This window comes from Micrasema longulum, unplaced genomic scaffold, assembly GCF_059751315.1.
Source record: "Micrasema longulum isolate JH-2025_06_02 unplaced genomic scaffold, ASM5975131v1 h1tg000340l, whole genome shotgun sequence".
In the NCBI taxonomy this organism is placed as follows: Eukaryota; Metazoa; Arthropoda; class Insecta; order Trichoptera; family Brachycentridae; genus Micrasema; species Micrasema longulum.
Window position 1 is genome coordinate 2,385,757 of NW_028277543.1, and position 20,371 is coordinate 2,406,127.

General features: G+C 31.1%; 1 protein-coding gene across 1 annotated transcript in view; it reads right to left on the bottom strand.

The window, feature by feature from the left end:
* LOC148282343 (thyrotropin receptor-like) overlaps positions 1 to 20,371 on the bottom strand; it is a 103,551-nt gene that overhangs the window by 20,531 nt on the left and 62,649 nt on the right. Inside the window, exons 4-8 of the mRNA XM_088225281.1 lie at positions 20,279 to 20,350; positions 15,628 to 15,696; positions 14,026 to 14,169; positions 7,249 to 7,389; positions 2,359 to 2,424 (exon numbers count right to left, since the gene is read on the bottom strand). Coding sequence (XP_088081407.1) covers positions 2,359 to 2,424; positions 7,249 to 7,389; positions 14,026 to 14,169; positions 15,628 to 15,696; positions 20,279 to 20,350 — 492 coding nt within the window. The remainder of the gene's footprint in view (positions 1 to 2,358; positions 2,425 to 7,248; positions 7,390 to 14,025; positions 14,170 to 15,627; positions 15,697 to 20,278; positions 20,351 to 20,371) is intronic.

The following is a 20,371-nucleotide window of genomic DNA, read 5'->3' on the forward strand; positions in this document are numbered from 1 at the left end:
ATTAACATAACCATAGAAAAACATAGCAGTTGAGCTCTCAGAAGTAAAGCAACGTGAATGCAGCAATGCTTGAACTACATGTCAATAATATTCTAATAATAAATAATATTATTTGGCCATACGGAACTTTAAAGCACACCTTGGTTTAATTACTAATAGTATTTTATCGGTTAGGTAGGTGTATTTAAAAAAAATGTTGCGTACCTGAAAAAAGCACAAATAATTATGTTTTTGTAAATGATATCAGTAGCAACACTCAGAGAGTGGCTTTGTGACGTTTTGACATTTTTTATAAGAAATTCATGGCGTAGCCGAAATACTGTTATAAAAACGAGGATGTTTTTGTTGATTGACGTTAGCAGGCGCTACCCAGGGCGACTTTGTGACGTGAGAAATTATTTAAAAAAAGAGATTCATGGCGTAGCCGAAATATTGTAATTAAAACGAGGATGTTTTTGTTGATTGACGTTAGCAGGCGCTACCCAGTGGGCGACTTTGTGACGTGAGAAATTATTTAAAAAAAGAGATTTATGGCGTAGCCGAAATATTGTAATTAAAACGAGGATGTTTTTGTTGATTGACGTTAGCAGGCGCTACCCAGGGGCGACTTCATGACGTGATGAAATTATTAATTTAAATATTTTTTTTCATTTTACATAGCGTAGCCGAGATAAGAAATTGCGTGGTGTTTCGAAATTTAACCGTGTAGGTAGCCGCCTAGTTACAATATTATTTTTGTATTTGTATAACTCCTGTTTTATAATGTTTATGTATTTATCGCTATAAGAATTAAACTAAAGATAGTTTTTACATTTAATCGCTATCCGTTTTTTAAATTATGTTTGTAACACTCAGTCATATTTATTTTTCAAGTATTCAATGTTATTTTTGCATTTTAATTAATATTGTTAATATAAAGCGTATTTTTATTTATTCGAATTTACTAGACTGTTTTTATTACAAAAAATAAAAATGCATATTTCTCTATGTATTTTTCTGTTATAAACAATCTATTAAAATAATACACATCAAATTTCCATTGTCTGTTGATTTTATTTGCAATCTTCTTTTTTTTCGATGGTTAAAACTCTAGGAAATTCAAAGACAATAAAATTTTTACTGTCACATATTGGCGAGCTCACACGCTATACATAGCCCGAAAAACCCTTAGAACCGCTCAGTTCTATCTGCAGTCTTCGGTCGTACGGAATATATAAAAATGATAAATTATTTTGAAAAACAGAAAAAAACCCGACCAGGAAAATTTCATTCTGATACTCATTCTATTTAGTAAAAAAACATCGATATCGGCTCAGTTTTGAGGTGCGAAAAACGGGATAGCGAACCGTTGATTTTGTCAATATTATTTAGGTAAAATAAGTCCTCGTGCAGTTGTATTTTTTGCATAATATCGGTGGGGCGTCTGCGAGAGAGCGATAGCAAAACTATGTTCAAATACCCTATTCATTAAATTTCTCTGTCACTAGATTACCTTTTAGTTATCTCAGTGATCCTAATAATTACCATTTTTTTATTTCTACAATAAATAATAATGAATGCAGATCAAAAAAATTCACTTACAAATTAAAATGACAATTATATAAAAAAATACCCCTTTTCGGATTAAACATGCTAAAAAACAACCACTCATGGCAATATAGCTTAAAAAGCCTAACTTCTTAAAAAAACGACGATAATGCCTGCATGCTGTCGCTGATTTCCCTTTTGAATGTATTATTATTCAAGTTAAATATATCACTCGCATTGGCTCCAATAATATTATTAATAAACTTGTTTAAACAAGTTGCAAATTCTATGAATGCATGATTTTTTTGCTGCATTAGTGCATGCATCGGTGCGGTGTAGTAAAATAATTTGGTACGTTTAAAAGGTACATGGCAATTAATTAAACTCAATAAGTTGGGGCAGTCAGTAATGCCATTTAAAAGCTTCAATAGAAACATTAAGTCAGCAATCAGTCGTCTATTATCCAAAGAGTTCATTATAAAATGTATTCTCGCTTCATTATAATTATTGAATTGGTAATTATTTCAGAATTCTGAATGCTTTATAAATTTTTTTCAGGGTATTTACATCTTTAAACATTTAAGTGACTCTAGTGACAAAACCTAACATTTTGAATGCATCACCCGTAATACGCCAATGAGCTTTTTAGAGTTTTCAATGAGCTTCACAATATTATTTTGTATGAAAGAAGCTCTTGTGATACGCAATTTGTCTGTGGTCATAAATTAATAAAGACCATAACGAAATACGAAAAAGGCTCTTGGGGTATAAAATCAATTTTAAACTATTGTTACAAAATTAGGTGAAAGATTAAATAAAATTTTGACTTACAAAACACGTAGATCTCTGCAGTGGGTAAGTTCTGGTACTTTTGTGAGGCGGTTGGATTTCAAATCTCTGTAAAAAAAAAACATTTTTGTTTATGTTTTGATATGAATAAATAAAGAAAATAATAAATTTTATGTTTGGAGAACTAACTTTGTGCTTATTCATTTTAATAAAATAAATAAAAACAACTTTGTTTTTAACCACTTTTTTTTCCCTATCGACCTGTTGTGTATCTGTTGAACAGCCTACCGAGAGAGGTGGATCTTTTCCGTGCTGGGATTACCAGTTTTAGACTCTTCCTCTCTAATAATGTATCATAATGTGTATTATTGACTTATTCGTCATTGTTAACCATTGTGTTTATTTTATTTATTTATTTTATTTATTTAATTTTACAATACGCCCAAGGGGCATTTACAACAAATATACAGTTAAGTACAAACATAGTGCGTAAAAATTTAAAAGATAAACAATACATTTAGAAACAATAAGAAGCATACTGCCATGCAAAATAAAAAGTGAAACTTTACATAGTAAAAAAGAAAAAATAATTTTATATGGATATAATAAAAGTAATTGAATTAAAAAGCAAATTGTAAGTAACTTGTACAGAATTCAAACAAAAAAATAAATACATTTATGGACTATATGTTGAATCTTAATAATCTATTGTTTTTTTTAAACATGTTTTTGTAATTACATGATAATGTAATTAGTCACTAAATAAATTTTATATTATTCGGAATTTTTACATCTACTACATAAAAATAAGTAAAAATATATTAACAACACTAGAACCAATTAAAAAAATCTATGTTAATCTTATACTACTCGTATAATGCTATTTTGAATCGACTCCAAGTTCTCGGCAATTTTTTACTTAAAGTATAGCTTATATAAATCAACTCTATTCAATCATTTCAAAGATGATGAACGGTAATTTTCATTTTTTAGATTAAAGTGCTTTTTATGTTTACTTTTGTATGGGTACTATTGTGTACCATATTTACGTGTATACTTATTTTTTAAATTACTTTAATTTTCATTATTATTATTTTTTTTTTTGAGACACAAGAATTTAATTGTTTAAATTTATTTCAACAGAGACGGAAAACATTTTTGAGAAGGTCTTTTGAGAGGATCTCAAAAATGTTTTCCCTCTCTGCTGAAATAAAATTAAATATGAACAACTCCCTAGGGAGGAAACCCAGCCAGTCTGCAAGCATTTGGACATAATCAAACATTGTTGAATTTTATTGAATTTAATAAATTTTTATTTTGTACCTTTTAAAAAAATATATATATAAATTATTTTCCTTTTAAAATTTTATTTGCGCAAATTGTTTAATTATTTTTTTATATCGATATTTGTTTTTTATACAAAACTGCTGTGTTATATATATAGTATTTATGTTAAATAATACTTTTATTATTAATTTTTAAGATTTTCACATTATATTGAAATATTTATCTTATTTTTAATATGTATCTTTTTAAGGTAAAAGGCACTGCGTGCCGTGTATATTAATAAATAAATATCTTTGATGGGCGTACATAACTGCAAAAGTGCACTTTTCGGGAGGGAAAAAAAACGTTATTATGAACCCAATGAGGAACTTCAGCGCTACGGGAAATTGGATACAAAAATGCGCGCCGTAAAAATTAGAGCATGAAATTGTAAGGTAAAATTTCTTAATAATGTACAAAAAATAAAAACCAAAACGCACTACTTTGAATGACGCCACTGGTTCATATGAACCGTCCAATGATATGAGGGCTTTGAAGGATATTCGGTTTGGTCACCGTAAACGAACCGATATGAAGAATTCTCATAGAACAACCTCTGACGTCACACGCGGAGTTATTTCAGAAAAACAAAACTTTAAAAAATCACAACGCTGATAATACTATAAATAAAAAAAAACTGTTTTTGGCTGAGTTTAATATTCTATTAACAAACAAAAAAGACACTGAACTTCCATATTATTCAGCCACAGAACTCATATTTTGCAAAATGGGTTATTATTTACAGATAATTTCATTTGTGTAACAACATTCAAGTAATTTGTACAAATAACAGAAATATTCCAAATATACTTCTTGAACCATTAAAGATGGGACAGAAATTTGTCTACTTTTACTTCAAGAACTAACTAATACTATTTGTACTACTCAATGAATGATAAAAATGAGTCTACTCATATTACTGAGACCATCTTTTACTATTTGTGCTACTGAAAATATGACACAAATGTGCTTACTTGTTTTATTGAAACCAAAGTTTAATAAGCACAATGTTGTTTATTTATGTTTTGAGTAGCCATCGAAGTGTATTGTTAATACAATTGATGCAGACATGTAAATCACAAATTGAACCAAAATACATTACTCTTATGTCCGTCCAAAAAAGATATAAGAAAAGAGTTTAAAAAATTGTTTTGTGCGCGACGTACGTATTTGCATACATTGTAATTGGCAGTAGTGCTGTATTGTACATTTAAATAAAAAAAAAAATAAAAGTAAAGATACGTTTCTCCATCAACCGCCTTCGGAGGGTCGAGTTATCCGTCGTAATCTGTCAGGGGGAATATGGGTTCAATCCCAGCGAGACAAATAGAGTAAACCGGGAGAAGATTGCGTCTCCGGACTATGGACATGCCCCGCTGGCATCAGACTGACAAACAAATTAATTACAACACAAATTACGAGGGGAATCCCAGTCCGAAACGAGGGGCGGAAATAAAGGTTGAGAAAAATATAGAACACTTTTGGGTGTTGATTCGAATTCGGCAGGTTTTTCAAACAAATAATAAATAATGATATTCTATTATGAAAATTTTCTGTGTTCGGGAGGATGAAATATTCAGTTCTGTTCGTTAAATCAAATCATCGGTGTACCAATGCAGTGCCCTATGCATGGAAGAGGGATGGTGATGCTGGCGATGTGAATTAGAACCAGAACCCTGAATGAGTGTTTGCAATATCAGGGTTTTTTAATAACATTTTTAAAGTAATAAAGGTCTATAAAATACTGTCAAATAAAAAAATATTTATAGCTTATTATAAGTAGCATAAAAAATATTATTAAATCTGGAATTTTCGATTCCTGCAAAAACGGCCATATCATTGGCCACGCCCCTAATACGTCACGATTCATGTTTATTTATTCCCGACCATTCAAACTTGTTTAGAACATTGTCACGAATCTCGACCCCACAACTATCAAGGTCAAACATATCGCGTTTTTCTAGCGACGTATTAAAAAAAAAAACTAAATATTCAAACATTTCTCCACAACATCCATATTGATTTTGAAAATACTTCATTATTCTAAATACATTTAATCGTTGTTTATAGCATGTGATATTTCTCTACTCGATGGTTCTGCTTTCCGTGTGAATAGTGCAGTATCCCAGTTAAGACATGTTTTTGAGAACAACCCAGTACCATAAAATAATATAATATTGTTTTTTACGTAGTTTCATTACTATGCATGTCATTACTATATGCCATGAATCAAAAGAAAGGAAAAAACTGAGTGAATGTCTATGCTTTTTTATTTATATCACTACAGAGATGGGTAGAATTTTTGTTTCAAGATTATGGATATTCGAGCGTTTACAGGGCTTATGACCTGTCATAGGTTGGGTTCAAGTGGCCACTTTTTTTTACTAATATATATACACATACCAAAAATAATATTGTGTAAAACAAGATCTGGTCAAAAAATTAAGTAAAAATAAATTGCAGAGTCATCTGCAGGCGATTACTAGTAATTAATTTAACTCGGATAGAGTCTTAGCTACATAAATAAAGTAATTTGCTTTAATACTTAACCTCAATATCAAATACATAGATGGCGCTCCAAACGCGCTAGCGAAAGCTTTCCTTGTTTCATGACATATATACAAAAACCAAAAATGTCACCGATATGGATATTCGCTAATAAGCGGAATGGGGAATGTTGTAGAACCTACATAAAAGTGGCCACTTGAACCCAACCTATGACAGGTCATAAGCCTTGTAAACGCTTGAATATCCATAATCTTGAAACAAAAATTCTACCCATCTCTGTAGTGATATAAATAAAAAAATATACCTACTCCCCCTTGGGATAAAACCCAGAATTGTGTGTGTATAAATATGTAAATATATATACACATACCAAAAATAATATTGTGAATGACTGTGTTTTCACATAAAGATTAATATTTAAATTTAAATGATAAATTAAACACAAATAAAACCAAGTTAAAGATTATTATAAACTGAAAACCTAGTTACTGCAGTTTTGCTTCTTAGATTTCATAGTTTCTGAAGGAATATTTATACCGTGAGTAAGACTAAAATAAAGATCCCCTTTTTGTTATTCCGAACCTGAATTTAACAAAATGTCGTCAAAGATGCTCGATACTGCACTCATCGTAAAGACGGCAGGGCTCCTCTCAAGTATTTTTAAATATATGATTGTTTTTCTTGCTTTTTACAATAAATGTTACAAATACAAAATACACAAGTACGTTAATAAAATATTAATTGATTTATTCAAAAACTTTATTTACATATACAGTTTATATTCATATGCTTAAGGCAATTTCTCCCTACCTACCCAAACCGTTCAATTTGAGAAAATCAGTGGTATATGAACACATTGTTGGTTTAATATAATATTTTCATTATAAAACAAAATATTGATAAACATTATTTGTATTTAAAAAATACTAAATATCTACACTATACTATGTGACGAAAATGTTTATTTTTATAGGTTTTTATGTTTTTGTCCTAAACATGAACTTAGTGAATCATTCAGTATATGTTACTAAAAATACAAACTAAACTCTGTTTTGCAGCATTGAAACCGATATGTAAATACTTGAAAATTTAACTTACAATGTCTTAAGTTTCGGGCAGGTTTTACAAAGGGTCAGGGGAACAGCTTCTATGGAGGCTCGGTCCAGACGAAGGGTTTCTAAAGCCCCTGTCCCATTCAGGCTTGGAAATATAGTCAGGTCGCGGGCGTCTGATAAAGTCCTGAAAAAAATACAGAAATCAAACTATATCAACGGTAAAAAAGAATAACTGTTGGGATATAATTTTGCAGAAAGGTCAATGAAAGTATTAATAAAAATGAAATGAGCATAATTTTCTGAATTCAAAGTTAATCCCAGAAACAATATAAATAAGAAAGACGGGTGTTATTTAAAACAATTTGGTCTAGTTACATAATTGTCAAAATTTTCATCCGATATACACAACTCAATTTTCTCTGTAGTAGCGTATCAGTCAATCAAAAATGTTAAATTTTGAAATTAAGTAAAAAGAATACTTTTTTTTCAATGCCACAAACTGTATTTTTTAACGGATACCATTTTTAATCTGTTCACTTCATCAATTTAAAAGTTAATTTCTTATTTAACTTTGGAGGAAAAGATGTAAAATATTATATATATATCTGAAAAATTAATCTTTTAAACATCATAAAACAAGTAAAACATTTTTTTATTTTTTTTATACATACATTGAAATAATTATGTAATAAAAGAATATTAAAAAAAAAATGTACACCAAGACTTTTGACAGTCACCCACGTCTCCCCATGCTTTACATGTAATGTAGTTTTGTAGTTTAAATATTCATAAAAAACATTATTAAAAATTAGCTGTCGAAATTTTCCTATCATGCAGTAATTGTGAAAAATGTGATAAAAGTCAGAAAACCAAAAACCGCTATCTATGGCGGTTTCAAATGTAGACTATTTATGAAAAATATTTTCGGATTAGTTTGTTATTCATTATTACATTATTTATTGATATTATTGATAGGTATGTGCCGCTTTGTAATAATAAAAATAACCCATCGATTTTATAATAATTAGTTTTTATACATATCATAAAATGAACACCTTTTTTATGTTTTTAATATTATTTTTAATATTTTAGAGAATAAAAATAAAAATGTCGTAATAAAATTAATTTCATTTGAATCCTTTTTTATATTCGCGTATATTTTTTTTAGTATTCCTCTAAAAATAAAAGAGTTGCTGAAACCGACCTTTAGTTTCCATAGTGCGCCGTTGTTATTTATATCTACTTTATTTATTAATTATATATAAATAAAATGGTTCTTATTTTTATTATATTTATATATCATGTTGATTTTTTAAACATTAGAAATTTCTTACATTCTTTAAAACTGTTTTTCTACATCGACATAAAATTTATCCATAACTAAAGATATGAGTCGATAAACGCGCTGTGGCAAATTGAAAAAAAAAGTTCTGTTTTACATAAATGAACGTTTTACGTATAGCCCTTTCACATAAGCCAACGACACCATCAGAAAGTAACGGAAAAACGATTTTGAGATCGAATATAGGTGTTACTTTATCAACAGGTGTTCAGAACTTTAATACCAGATACCTTCCCCTTTTTGTCACTCATGTGACAACACTATATACGCCACACGCGACGTCGCGCGCCAGGTCCGAGCGACGGACACCAAGAGAAGCGTTTTGGCTGTGATCGGTGACGCACGTTCTTTAGACAAAAACTTGATTTAGTTTTAATTGTTACGATTTCATACTTTTTCTTAACTGCTTTATTTTAAGTTTTACAAATTAGATTTCTTGAGTTATTTTTAAGTATTTCCGTTCGCTATTATATTTAGTTAAGTTTATATATTGTATCTTTTGTATTAATAAAATATATAAAAACTGTAAGTACAATCTTTTACTCTTTCTGTGCACTACACATACCATGTTAGTCTAAAATTTTATCAAAAATGAGCGTGAAGTAAAAAAACGTTCTCACGAGACAATTTTTACGGAACGATATCAACGCGGATAAATATTTAGCAATTTATGTGGAACCTACAAGGCAGTCGACATAACCCGACGTTTAGTAATTGAAAGGCTTAAGAATGGGAGCAAAAATGGGTTATTTAAATGTCAATTAACTTTTGTATGCTGACGATGTCGTACAACAAAGAGGAACTAGAATTTTTGGTAACAAAGGTCTACGATGTATGCAAGGGAAGCGATTTACTGATGAATGTCGATAAATCGAATGTGATGGTTTTTGAAAAAAATGAAAGTATGACTAAATGTGAAATCACTGTGAATGGAGTTATACTAAAACAAGTAGAGGAATTTGTGTATCTGGGAAGTATGTTGACTAGGGATGGAATGACTGAGAAAGATATTGAAAGGAGGGTGAGTGCCGGGAAAAGAGTGAACGGTGCATTTAACCCTTATACTGCTAAACAACGATATATCGTTGTTGTTAATCCCTATCATAAAGTTCTAACTAGACTGATGCTGACGTCATAATCCCCAAAAGGGTAAATGAATTCGGGAACTGCTTGTTGCACTTAACCGTCAGTGGTATAAAACATTTTCGAAACATAAAAATTACTTATTCGACGGGTTATTATTTAGTTTCGTTCCTATTTCAGCCCTACGAAAAATTTAATACAAAAAATGTTTTCTTTCGCGCAGTAAAAATTTAAGCATTAAATTGTACGGCAAAGTTTCTTGAAAATGAATGAAAAATCATTTAAAATATTTTAATGAAAACGAACAGTATTGAACGACGTCACTTGTTCAAATGAATCAACCAATGATAAGAGGGTTGTGTAAGATTTCCGGTTTGCTAATCGTCAATGGACCAATCAACAGAACTAACCGAGAAGAAGCGGAAGAGAACTTGCAACGTCACACGCGGATTAATGTCAGAAATACAAAACTTTAAAAGACCGTAGCGCTGATAATACGATACAAAAAAATTGAAAAAAAAATCTTTGTCTAAAAACATTTTTTTTTTTTAAACCACTAAACATCCTCATTATAAATTTACTTATGATGTTTAAATTTGCAGTGCTTTTGAAAAGAGAAACGACTAAACACAGGAAACTTCTAGCTAGTCGGGACCTGAAACAGTGAACTTTTTTACATTCCAAAAACAGTGAAAAAAATAAATCTATGTTAAAAGTTAGATTTTGAATCACTTACATGATATTTGAGGAAAATAATTATATTTGGTGTTTTCCCCGCTATTAAACCCGATTCAGTGATTACGAAAATATTGATGTACTTCCGTAATGAATAACTAATTGAATATTTTACCTTTAATATAATAACTCTTATCTAGTGAGGTCCCTATATCACCGGAAAAACCCCATAATTAAGAATATAAACAAATAAGTAAAGAGCCATAAAACATAAAAATAATTCACCATGGAACCTAATGATTGTCAATTAGGACGTTTGAATACTAAAAAAATCATTTGTTAATTTATTATAATGGGTACCCACAGTAATGGTAAATCAAAATGTTTTAGCTGTTCATTAGGTAGTAATTATTACTCTACTAACAAAACGTAATTATTACTATACAAACTCTATTCTACAAACTATTCTACAAACAAAACGTAAATGAGGTATATCAGCTCGATATTGATCCAAAAATACTTCAGAAAAAGCTTCTTCGATTTCGTGCTCTTCGTAAGAGTCATATTATAAATTATTATCACTATCACTTATAAAATATCGTTATTGTCTAATTCATTTTCGGAATAGGTTGAGCTGCTGAGCCTCCGAGTTTCTCGGCGAGGAACAATTATTTCTTTTTTTTATTATTATTATTATTATTATTATTATGGATAACTTATATAGCGCCATTTTCGTAATAAAATACCTCAAGGGCGCTTTACATAGTGATTTTATTGTTAAATTAATTTGATTGAAGCTTTTAAATTTGTAATTTAATTAAAATAATTTATTTTTTTGTCACATGCTACGGATTTATTCAAATGATTTAGAGAACCAGTGGGTTTTTAGTTTTTTCCGAAACATCACTTTACTTTCACAGCCTCGCACCTCTGCTGAAAGAGCATTATATGCCATAGGGCCTGCAACCGCAAATGCGCGTTCACTAAATTTAGTGCGCTGTTTGCGTAGAGGTATAATAACTTTTCCTCTCGCCGTAGACGTAACTGATCTAAGCGTGAGACGCCTGTCAGCTAGTTCATCTGGAATGCATATTTCCCTTAGATATTCCGGAGCAGAGTTGTGCAGTGACTTATACATAAGCCAACAGAGTTTGTATTCGACCCTCTGTGGAAAACGTAGCCAGTGTAGTTCCCGAAGTAGTGGAGTGATATGACTGAACTTCTTTATCACTTTCACTATCCGTTATCATTTTGAATGATATATTTTGTAAATTTATTCATAATAAAAAGGACGCTTTGCAGAGTTAAATTGTTAGTTAGAGTAACAAAGTAAGATTAAAAATATATATAAATGTAAAAAATAAGTAATTTACCTCAGCTGTTTGTAGTTTCGGCAACTGTTGTCTATCTCGCTCAATCCATTATGCGTGAACTAGCTATTAGTGTAACGGAATATTTTTCTTAGAAGTGATATCAATTTGTGAGACAGTTGTACAAAAACATTATTTTTTTCAAATTAAAATTATATTAAATTAAAACAACTACCAAGAAATAATATCACTTCTTAGTAAATTTACCGGTTACATTTAAGTTTTAATCTAAATAACTCCCTACAAACATTTGGACATACTCAAAATATTGTTGATTAAAATAACTTCCGTAAAAAATTTAAAGTATTTGTGGGCATTACCTAAGAGGTGAAATAGTTTATCCAGATGAAACTCACCGACTGATGTCGGATAAACTATTTTTATTTATTGATATAAAGGTTTCAGCTATTTTAGTTTGCAAAAGTCAACAGATGGAAGAGTTGAGTTAATGTAAAAATAATCATGAATGTGGATGTGTAAACATACCCAGAATAGTGAATATTTCACAGTGTGTAAAGTGGTGATTTAAACCAGCCAATGACAGATCATAAGTCCTGTAAATGCCTAGACTTCCATATTCCCTTGGCAAAAATGTTTTCCCTCTCTGTTGCAACAAATTTCAAGATATATTTTACTCAATTTTTGTTTAGATGCATTGATGGAAGTGGTAGGTTTGATAATATATAACAGAGCACTTTGCCCCGCAATCAACAAAAAAACTATCATAATTATTTCGTTTCAATAATAACAATGCGCCTTGAGATTGCAGTACGAGATCAGTTTTGTTTGTTTTTATTTTCAATTAAGAAAGGGTTTACAACCGCTGTACGAAAATTGTATATTTTCGGCACGAATTGTCTATCTTGCTCACTCCATTGGGCTTGAATTAGATATTTATGAAATGGAATATTTTTCTTGGAATTGCTATTAATTGATAAAACAGTAGTGTGTTTGGAAAACAACGTATTCGATAAAATATTTTTTAAATGTATAAATAAGAGGATTTCTGATTAGATTCTTGAAAAACTGCGTAGCAGCGTAAGGGTTAAATCAACCTTGGCAAATAAATGCGTGTCACAAGAGGCAAAATTAGCAGTTCACAACGGAGTCCTGGTCCCGACCCTGATGTATGGGAGCGAAAAATGGACACGGAAAAACAGGGATGAAAGTAGGCTGAATGCTGTCGAAATGCGATCTCTCAGGCAAATATGTGGTAAAAATATGTACGAAAGATGCACAATGTTGAGATCCGTGCCTTATGTAAGGCTGAGACAAGCATTATCGACAAAACCAAGATGCGGGAGCTCTGCGCTGGTTTGGACATATAGAACAAATGGACAGCGAAAGAACGGCTAAGAATATTTACAATGTGAATGTTAATGGATGCAGAAATAGAGGAAGACCGAGAAAGACATGGCATGACCAAATCCAACAAATACTTGAAGATGGTTATGTCAAAAATTGGAATAATCAGCACGCGTGCATGAAAAGATGTATGAATGTAGAGGAAGCGAGATCTACATGCAAAGATAGAGTTATGTGGCGTTTTATCCTCTCTGCCTACCCTTACGGGGAAACGGCGTGATGGTTTGTTGTTGTTGTTGTTGCTAGAGACAAATATACTAACATTATCTCTATCTATCCTCGCCTCTGTTGTATACACCATGATTTGGTCTGACACACGTTTTGTACATCCGAATTATGTTATCAATAAATAATTCATGTGTTTATTGTACTAAACGACATTTCTTAGGCATCCAGATGTTTACTGACTGAGATGGATATGTTCTCATCATTACTATGGCAGCATCATCTGCATGGCATGTGATGTTAATGACCTTATCTCCCTTAGTAGATTCACTACTTTTTTTAAATCTTTAAAGCGTTTTTTTATATGTATTTATTCTGCTTGTGTAAGAAAAGGTTTAAGGCGTATATATTGTTGTTGTATATTTAGTTATAAAGGTGCTAAACTTGCTTTGTTTCTTTGTTGTTCTCAATATTTGTTACTTTCTAAATGCTAATATTATTTATGTCCCGAATTGAGTTGTTGTAACTCCTGGGAATGTAATTCAACGTATTATACTTGTAAAGTACTTTGTGTTATATGATTTATAAATAATTAAAAAAATATATTATCATATTTTTAGAGTATGTACTAAAAATAGTTTATATAAAAATACACTGAGTAAAAACATGAATATGATAACAATAATACTGAAACAACAAAATAACATATTAAACGTAAATTCAACAAATGCATTGTTAATGAAGAAGCTATATTTATTTATACATTTAACTATACTCACCTCTTTTTATTGGAAACTATAAAAAATATATGGATACTTACAATTTCCTCAGTTTTGGTAAGAAGCTGAAAGCGTGAGGATCAACGCCAACCAACGGATTCCCTTTTAACTCTAAGAGAGCCAACTTGGGAGACTTCTGCAAGACCCCATAGCCAATATACTTGATACGGTTTCCAGAAATAGACCTGAAAACAATTTAAGCAATTTAAGATCGAATATTTTTTCGTTATAACATCAATGTTCGTATTGTGTTAGACAGCGTTCTGTTATTGAATTCTTGAATGCAGAAGGCGAAGTTCCTATTGGCATTCATGAAAGATAAATCTGTACGGTGATGCAACAGCGGATTTCAGAACTGTTATACGATAGGTTTGTCGCTGGAGTGAAGCTGAAGGATAAACATCGTTGAGTGACGAAAAGTGGAGCGGCAGGCCGTTGACTGCAGTGACTCCACGCAACATTCAGCTAGTCAATGACATTATTCGTGATGACCACTGGATAACTACAGATGACTCGTGTTGCATTCTCTCTCCCAGTAAAGGCTGTGTGACAGCAATTATTTGACAACTGCGGTTTTTGAAAGTTTGTACTTTTTACCACAATTGAATTTTCTTGTTAAAAGATGGACCAAAACTGTGAAAATGCATGAAGATTATAGTGAAAAGTAACACATTAATCATCAAAAGTGTGGTATTTAACCTATATAATTGCATTTTTATTTCCTGGCATTTAAAATGATACAAAATAGGAGGCATTCGCTTTTGACTGGCAACATAAAAGGTGTCGATATTCGAAAAGATACGGTTGAATAAAGACTTAACTACCTCTTGAATAGATCAAAACGCTTAGAGAGATAGTTCTTTTAACAATTATTAAGGTCTAAGTATGTAGGGTTCTTCAGGAAAAATATTTTTCAAATGACTTTTTTGCTAATCATCGTATTGATTTCATTTTTTGCGTAATCTTACCCCATAATGTTAAAAATATATCAAAATTATTAAAATATTTTTTGGTCGAATTTCTTCATTAATAATTACCTTTTATTTTTACTTTCCACCGTGCAAACAGCAAATATTACAATTCATCGCTCTATAGTTCTATAATCTTTGACATGGTGGTTAGTTCCTATGCGTGTTTTTTGCTGTTTGGGCGCATATTTCCAGCCATAACCACAAAAACCGGATTTCATGCTTTAAATTTTATATTCAATACCCTCCGAATTCCTCGTTGTATCGACTAGCTAACGAGATTGATAATTTCATTAATTCTTGTTCAACGTGTCTCAGCAAGAGCGACGCGATGTCATATATCAGCCAATAGCAACAGTATTTTATGATAAAATGTATAATTTCGCTTCTACACGAAATAATTTTAAACTGTTTTATGAACACTACCGTGACAACCATTAAGACCTTTTGTTAAAGTCGTATTAATGGCATTTTGGTGGGGGTATTCCTGGTACCTCCCTCAGAAACCCACGTTCAGGCTCGAAAATATTTTCAAAATGAAAAAAAAGGACCCTATCCAAGTATGAAAGTAACTGATTATTGAAATGACCCTTTTACATATTTCAACTACTAGCAATAATACACGTATGTAATAAATAAAATGGATCAATATTATTTATTTTTTTTAAAACTTACAATTCTTGAAGACTCGGAAGTTGATGGATAGCAGATGGGATGTCTCCTAGAAGATTGTCATCCAGTTCCCTAAAAAAAGATTTTTTTGTGTTTTGAAATTCCAGTGACAAATTGAAATAGAACCATAAAATTAACAAATTTAAGCATTATCTACATATTCTATGAAAGTTAAGCTGTCACCATATATTATTAACCTATTAAGTACTGACGTTAAAAAACGCTTTTTACGAGAGGTAATGCCCTCGCCATTAGTTTAAACGTCTTTTCTCCTCAAAGTGCGAATAAATCACGCAAATTCAAAAGATTTTCTAAAAACAGTATTATTTCAATGTATTTCAGTGTTATCTTGAAGTTTGTAGATTTTATTTTGCGTTAATGTATCAATGTTCTCGTTTCAGAACGGAAAACAAATTATCTTTAGTTTTGGAAAAATAACCTTTTTTCCATATGTGTGATTGTAGTTTTATTGAATAAGCATGTAATAGCAAAAAAAATAAAAGAAAAAGTAATACCTACGGTTTCTAAAGAAAACATTTAATCGCAATTTATTGATCCGTGAAAATAATTCATCACAATTATTTATCGATCCGAGAATATATTTTATCGCAATTTACATATAACATCATTTTTTTAATGTTATATTTTTTGGAATTACATTTTTATTATTATTATTTATTTTTTTTGTTTTGTTTATAATATACATAAAAGGTAAAACAAAGTATTAAAAAATAAAGTAGAATTACATGGAAATGAAATAAATATTAACAGTAAAAATAGTAAACAAAAATCTCACAAAGGCATGGCCTGTTCGTGGGTATACAAGAATGTTTATGATTTTTTGCTCCTAAAACCAGCCATTGACAGGTCATAAGCCCTGTGGATGCCTAGACTTCTATATTACCTTCTCTTAAATGTTTTTCATCTCTGTTGTAATATGTTAATATAAACAGCTCCCCTGGGAGTTGAATCCAGTCCTTGTCTACAAAAATTTGGACAAACTCAAAATATTGTTGATAAATCCACCTGGTCCATGAAGAAGTATAGAAATTGAAAAAAAATAACATTTTCAGGCGTTGCCTAGTATGTAGGTGAAATAATTCAATTAGATGAATCTCACCCGCATAAATAAAGGTTTCAGCTCTTTAACTTCAACAGATGAAAGAATTGAAGGAATATAGATGTTCAAATATGGGCAGAATGGTGAATGTTACACAATGTGTAAAGTGGCCACTTAAACCAGCCATTGACAGGTCATAAGCCCTGTAGATGCCTAGACTTCTATATTACCTTTTCTTAAATGTTCTTCATCTCTGTTGTAATATGTAAACAAAAACTAACTACTTTGAACGACGTCACTAGTTTCATATGAATCAACTAATGGTGAGAGAGTCGTGGAAGATTTCCGGTTTACAGTAAGCGAACGGACCAATCGGCAGACCTGACCGAGAAGAAGCGGAAGAGAACTTGAGACGTCACTCACGGAGTAATTTCAGAAATACGAAACTTTAATAAATCATAATGCTGATAAATACGATCTATAAAAATTGAACAAATATTTTTTGTCGTTGTCTAATAGTCTTTTAACAAATAAATATAATAACATATTACAACAGAGATGAAGAACATTTAAGAGAAGGTAATATAGAAGTCCAGGCATCTACAGGGCTTATGACCTGTCAATGGCTGGTTTAAGTGGTCACTTTACACACTGTGTAACATTCACCATTCTGCCTTTATTTGAACATCTATATTTCTTCAATTCTTTCATCTGTTGATATTTGTGAAGTAAAAGAGCTGAAACCTTTATTTATGCAGGTGAGATTCAACTAATTGAATTATTTCACCTACATACTAGACAACGCCTGAAAATATTATTTTTTCAATTTCTATACTTCTTCATGGACCAGGTAATTTATCAACATATAATAAATGTAAATAAAATTGTTCTTCATCTCTGTTGTAATATGTTAATATAAACAGCTCCCCAGGGAGTTGAATCCAGTCCGTGTCTACAAAAATGTTGTCAAATAAATATAAGAAAAACACAGAACTTCCTCATTATTTGTACCCACGTCAAAATACGCTAAACGTCGAAAAACATGGCTACCCTGGAAGCCGGAAATCGGTTGTCTATTGCCACAACAATTTAACAACGCTTTAATGCATTGGTAACTATTCACCCGTGGTCACTTAAACCTGTGAATTTGTGAAGTAGTTTTTTTTCATTGAAACCATTTTTAATTTTTTTTTCAGACATTTTCTAGAAACTTCACCTTACGATTAAATGCTCTTATTTTTACTACGTCTAAAAAAACATTCCATGTTTTCAAATTCTCGTAGCACTAAACTTCCTCGTTGAACCTTATACTGCAAAATATTTTGTCCAAGAACTGGGTTAAGGAAAAAAAGCATAACCCTTTGGCCAATAAAGTTGACATTTTGAAAATATTGAAAGTTGTGACAGTTTTAAAAATATCTAAAATATCTTTTGGGTGTTTTCATACGAATACTGCATTCAAGTGTCAATTCATCTCACTAAAAGCATTGGAAAATGCTGAGAAAATAAGTTTGATTTGAAGTCAAGGAAAAATTTCTCGAAAGTTTTCTTCAAAACACTGACGTAATAGACACATTATTCTCACAGTATCTGAATCTCATATTTCGTAAATATGTGGGAAATACATAGGTAGTTGAGGGTTGGGGCTCCTACTCCATTTAGGGATTGACAGAAGAAACGAATTTGCAGTTTAATGCGTATTTATTACATGGCGAATAAGATTTAATTAATTTTTTTATTTAAATATAACATATACATAACAAACATATATTTAATACGTACATATTATATAAATAAATAAAAATACATGAAAGAGACTCATGTCAAATTAGTAGGAGAATCCTGCTCCGAAAAACCCCTTCGGATACACGGAACAGATAAATATCCAGAGCAATGTTATATATTAACATAGGTAGGTTGGTCCTGAATATCGGAATATGAAACAATCTATGCTGACGCTGTCAGCAATTATCAGGTAATTATCAGGAACATACAAACCAATGCTCATCATAATCTCAGAATTATCGATCATAGCGCGCAACAATCGATATAAATGAGTAATCAAATATACATTCCTTCTAGTTTCTAAACTGTTGTAGCCAAGCATACCCTGGAGAAACTCGATGAGGTAGAGCCAAGGATAATACCCGCACTCTCTCATGTAGAGATATCTCAGAAACATCTTTTGGGTTTTCCATATCAAAGGAGAGTACTTCAGTTCATGTGGCCTCCAAATCATCGAGCCACTATCGAGTCTACTTCGCACCAAGGAGTTGTAAAGAGTTCTCAGTACGCGGGTATTTTCGAAAACCCTGGCAGTACGCCGATGTAGATGCAGCACTTGGTTGTGTAGCGCGAGCGTGGCGGCGATGATGGGTTGAAGAGACTGCACTTGAACTACATGCTGGAACTGTGTGACGTCGTCGAGCTGGACTGACTGGCGTTGCGTCCTGTGGTCTCTTTATAGGCCACGTTCCTTTGTAGTTTTAATTTGACTTTTAATTTAATCTTTCAATTTAAATTTTTCAATTTTAATTCTTAATATTAACTTTTAATTTAAACTTTTAATATTAATTTAAAATTAAAATGTTAATATTTAACTTCAACTCTTTATGTATACTTATTCACTTGTACATCTACTACCTGCATCTAATTAATTATTGTTGGTTGTGTATTTTTACCAAGAAATATAAATGTTCATGGAAGCATAGAGAGGGAGAAATGTAAAGTTGGAGCTATATAATGTCTTCTTTTTATGTAATTTTTATTTAATATTTATTTTTTTTCCTTTTTTAGAATTTAATTATTTTTTTCCCTTTCCTCCTGCATTCATAATAAATTAGTGTGAAATCTGTAATTGGTGTTACTTTTTTTATTGTTATTTTGTACATTGTATTTATACAGGGTGTTCTTTAAACCCTGTCACACCCGAAACCACGATGATCAGTATGGGTAAGAAGACATATTAGCATATTTAAAAAAATATTTAAAACAAAGAAAAATTTTCGAAATAAAATATTTAAAATATTCGAATATTTAAAAAAAACAAATGGTTGCTTACTTCTGCAGGGAAGAAGTGAGAAGAGCGCGGCGCAGTATAAGACCCTCTCCCTCCCCCTCCTCGTTTCTCCCCTGTAGAAGTAAGCAACCATTTCCTTTTTTTGGTTTTTTATTTTTAAAATTTTATTCGTTCTAAAAAAATATTTGAATGTGCCAATATGTCTTCTTGCTCATACTGATAATCGTGGTTTCGGATGTGACAGAGTTTAATGAACACCCTGTATAAAGACTATGATTTCCTTAATTAATAAATAAATAGTTCTACACATCATTGCCATTACTCTCGCACTACGCAACTAAGTATTGTATCTTATTCAACATGAGACAAATACACCTCTTCTGTCCACCTTTAGCTGTGGACGGGATCACCATATCCAGCTACAATTTAATTCGTACATTTACTACTTTGACATTCGTTGGTTGGAAACAGATTAAACTGGTAAAATGAAGCATCTCTAGAACAGGCCTTCATTTGCCTATTTGATACCCTACAGATATTTTAAGGTAAATTTTAATTGGAAGAGTTTTACTTACAGTATTTTCAAAGATGTCAGATTGGCGAACGCTTTTTCGTCGATTGAAGAAATGCGGTTTCTCTTTAGTAATCTGCAACAATAAAAAATATAA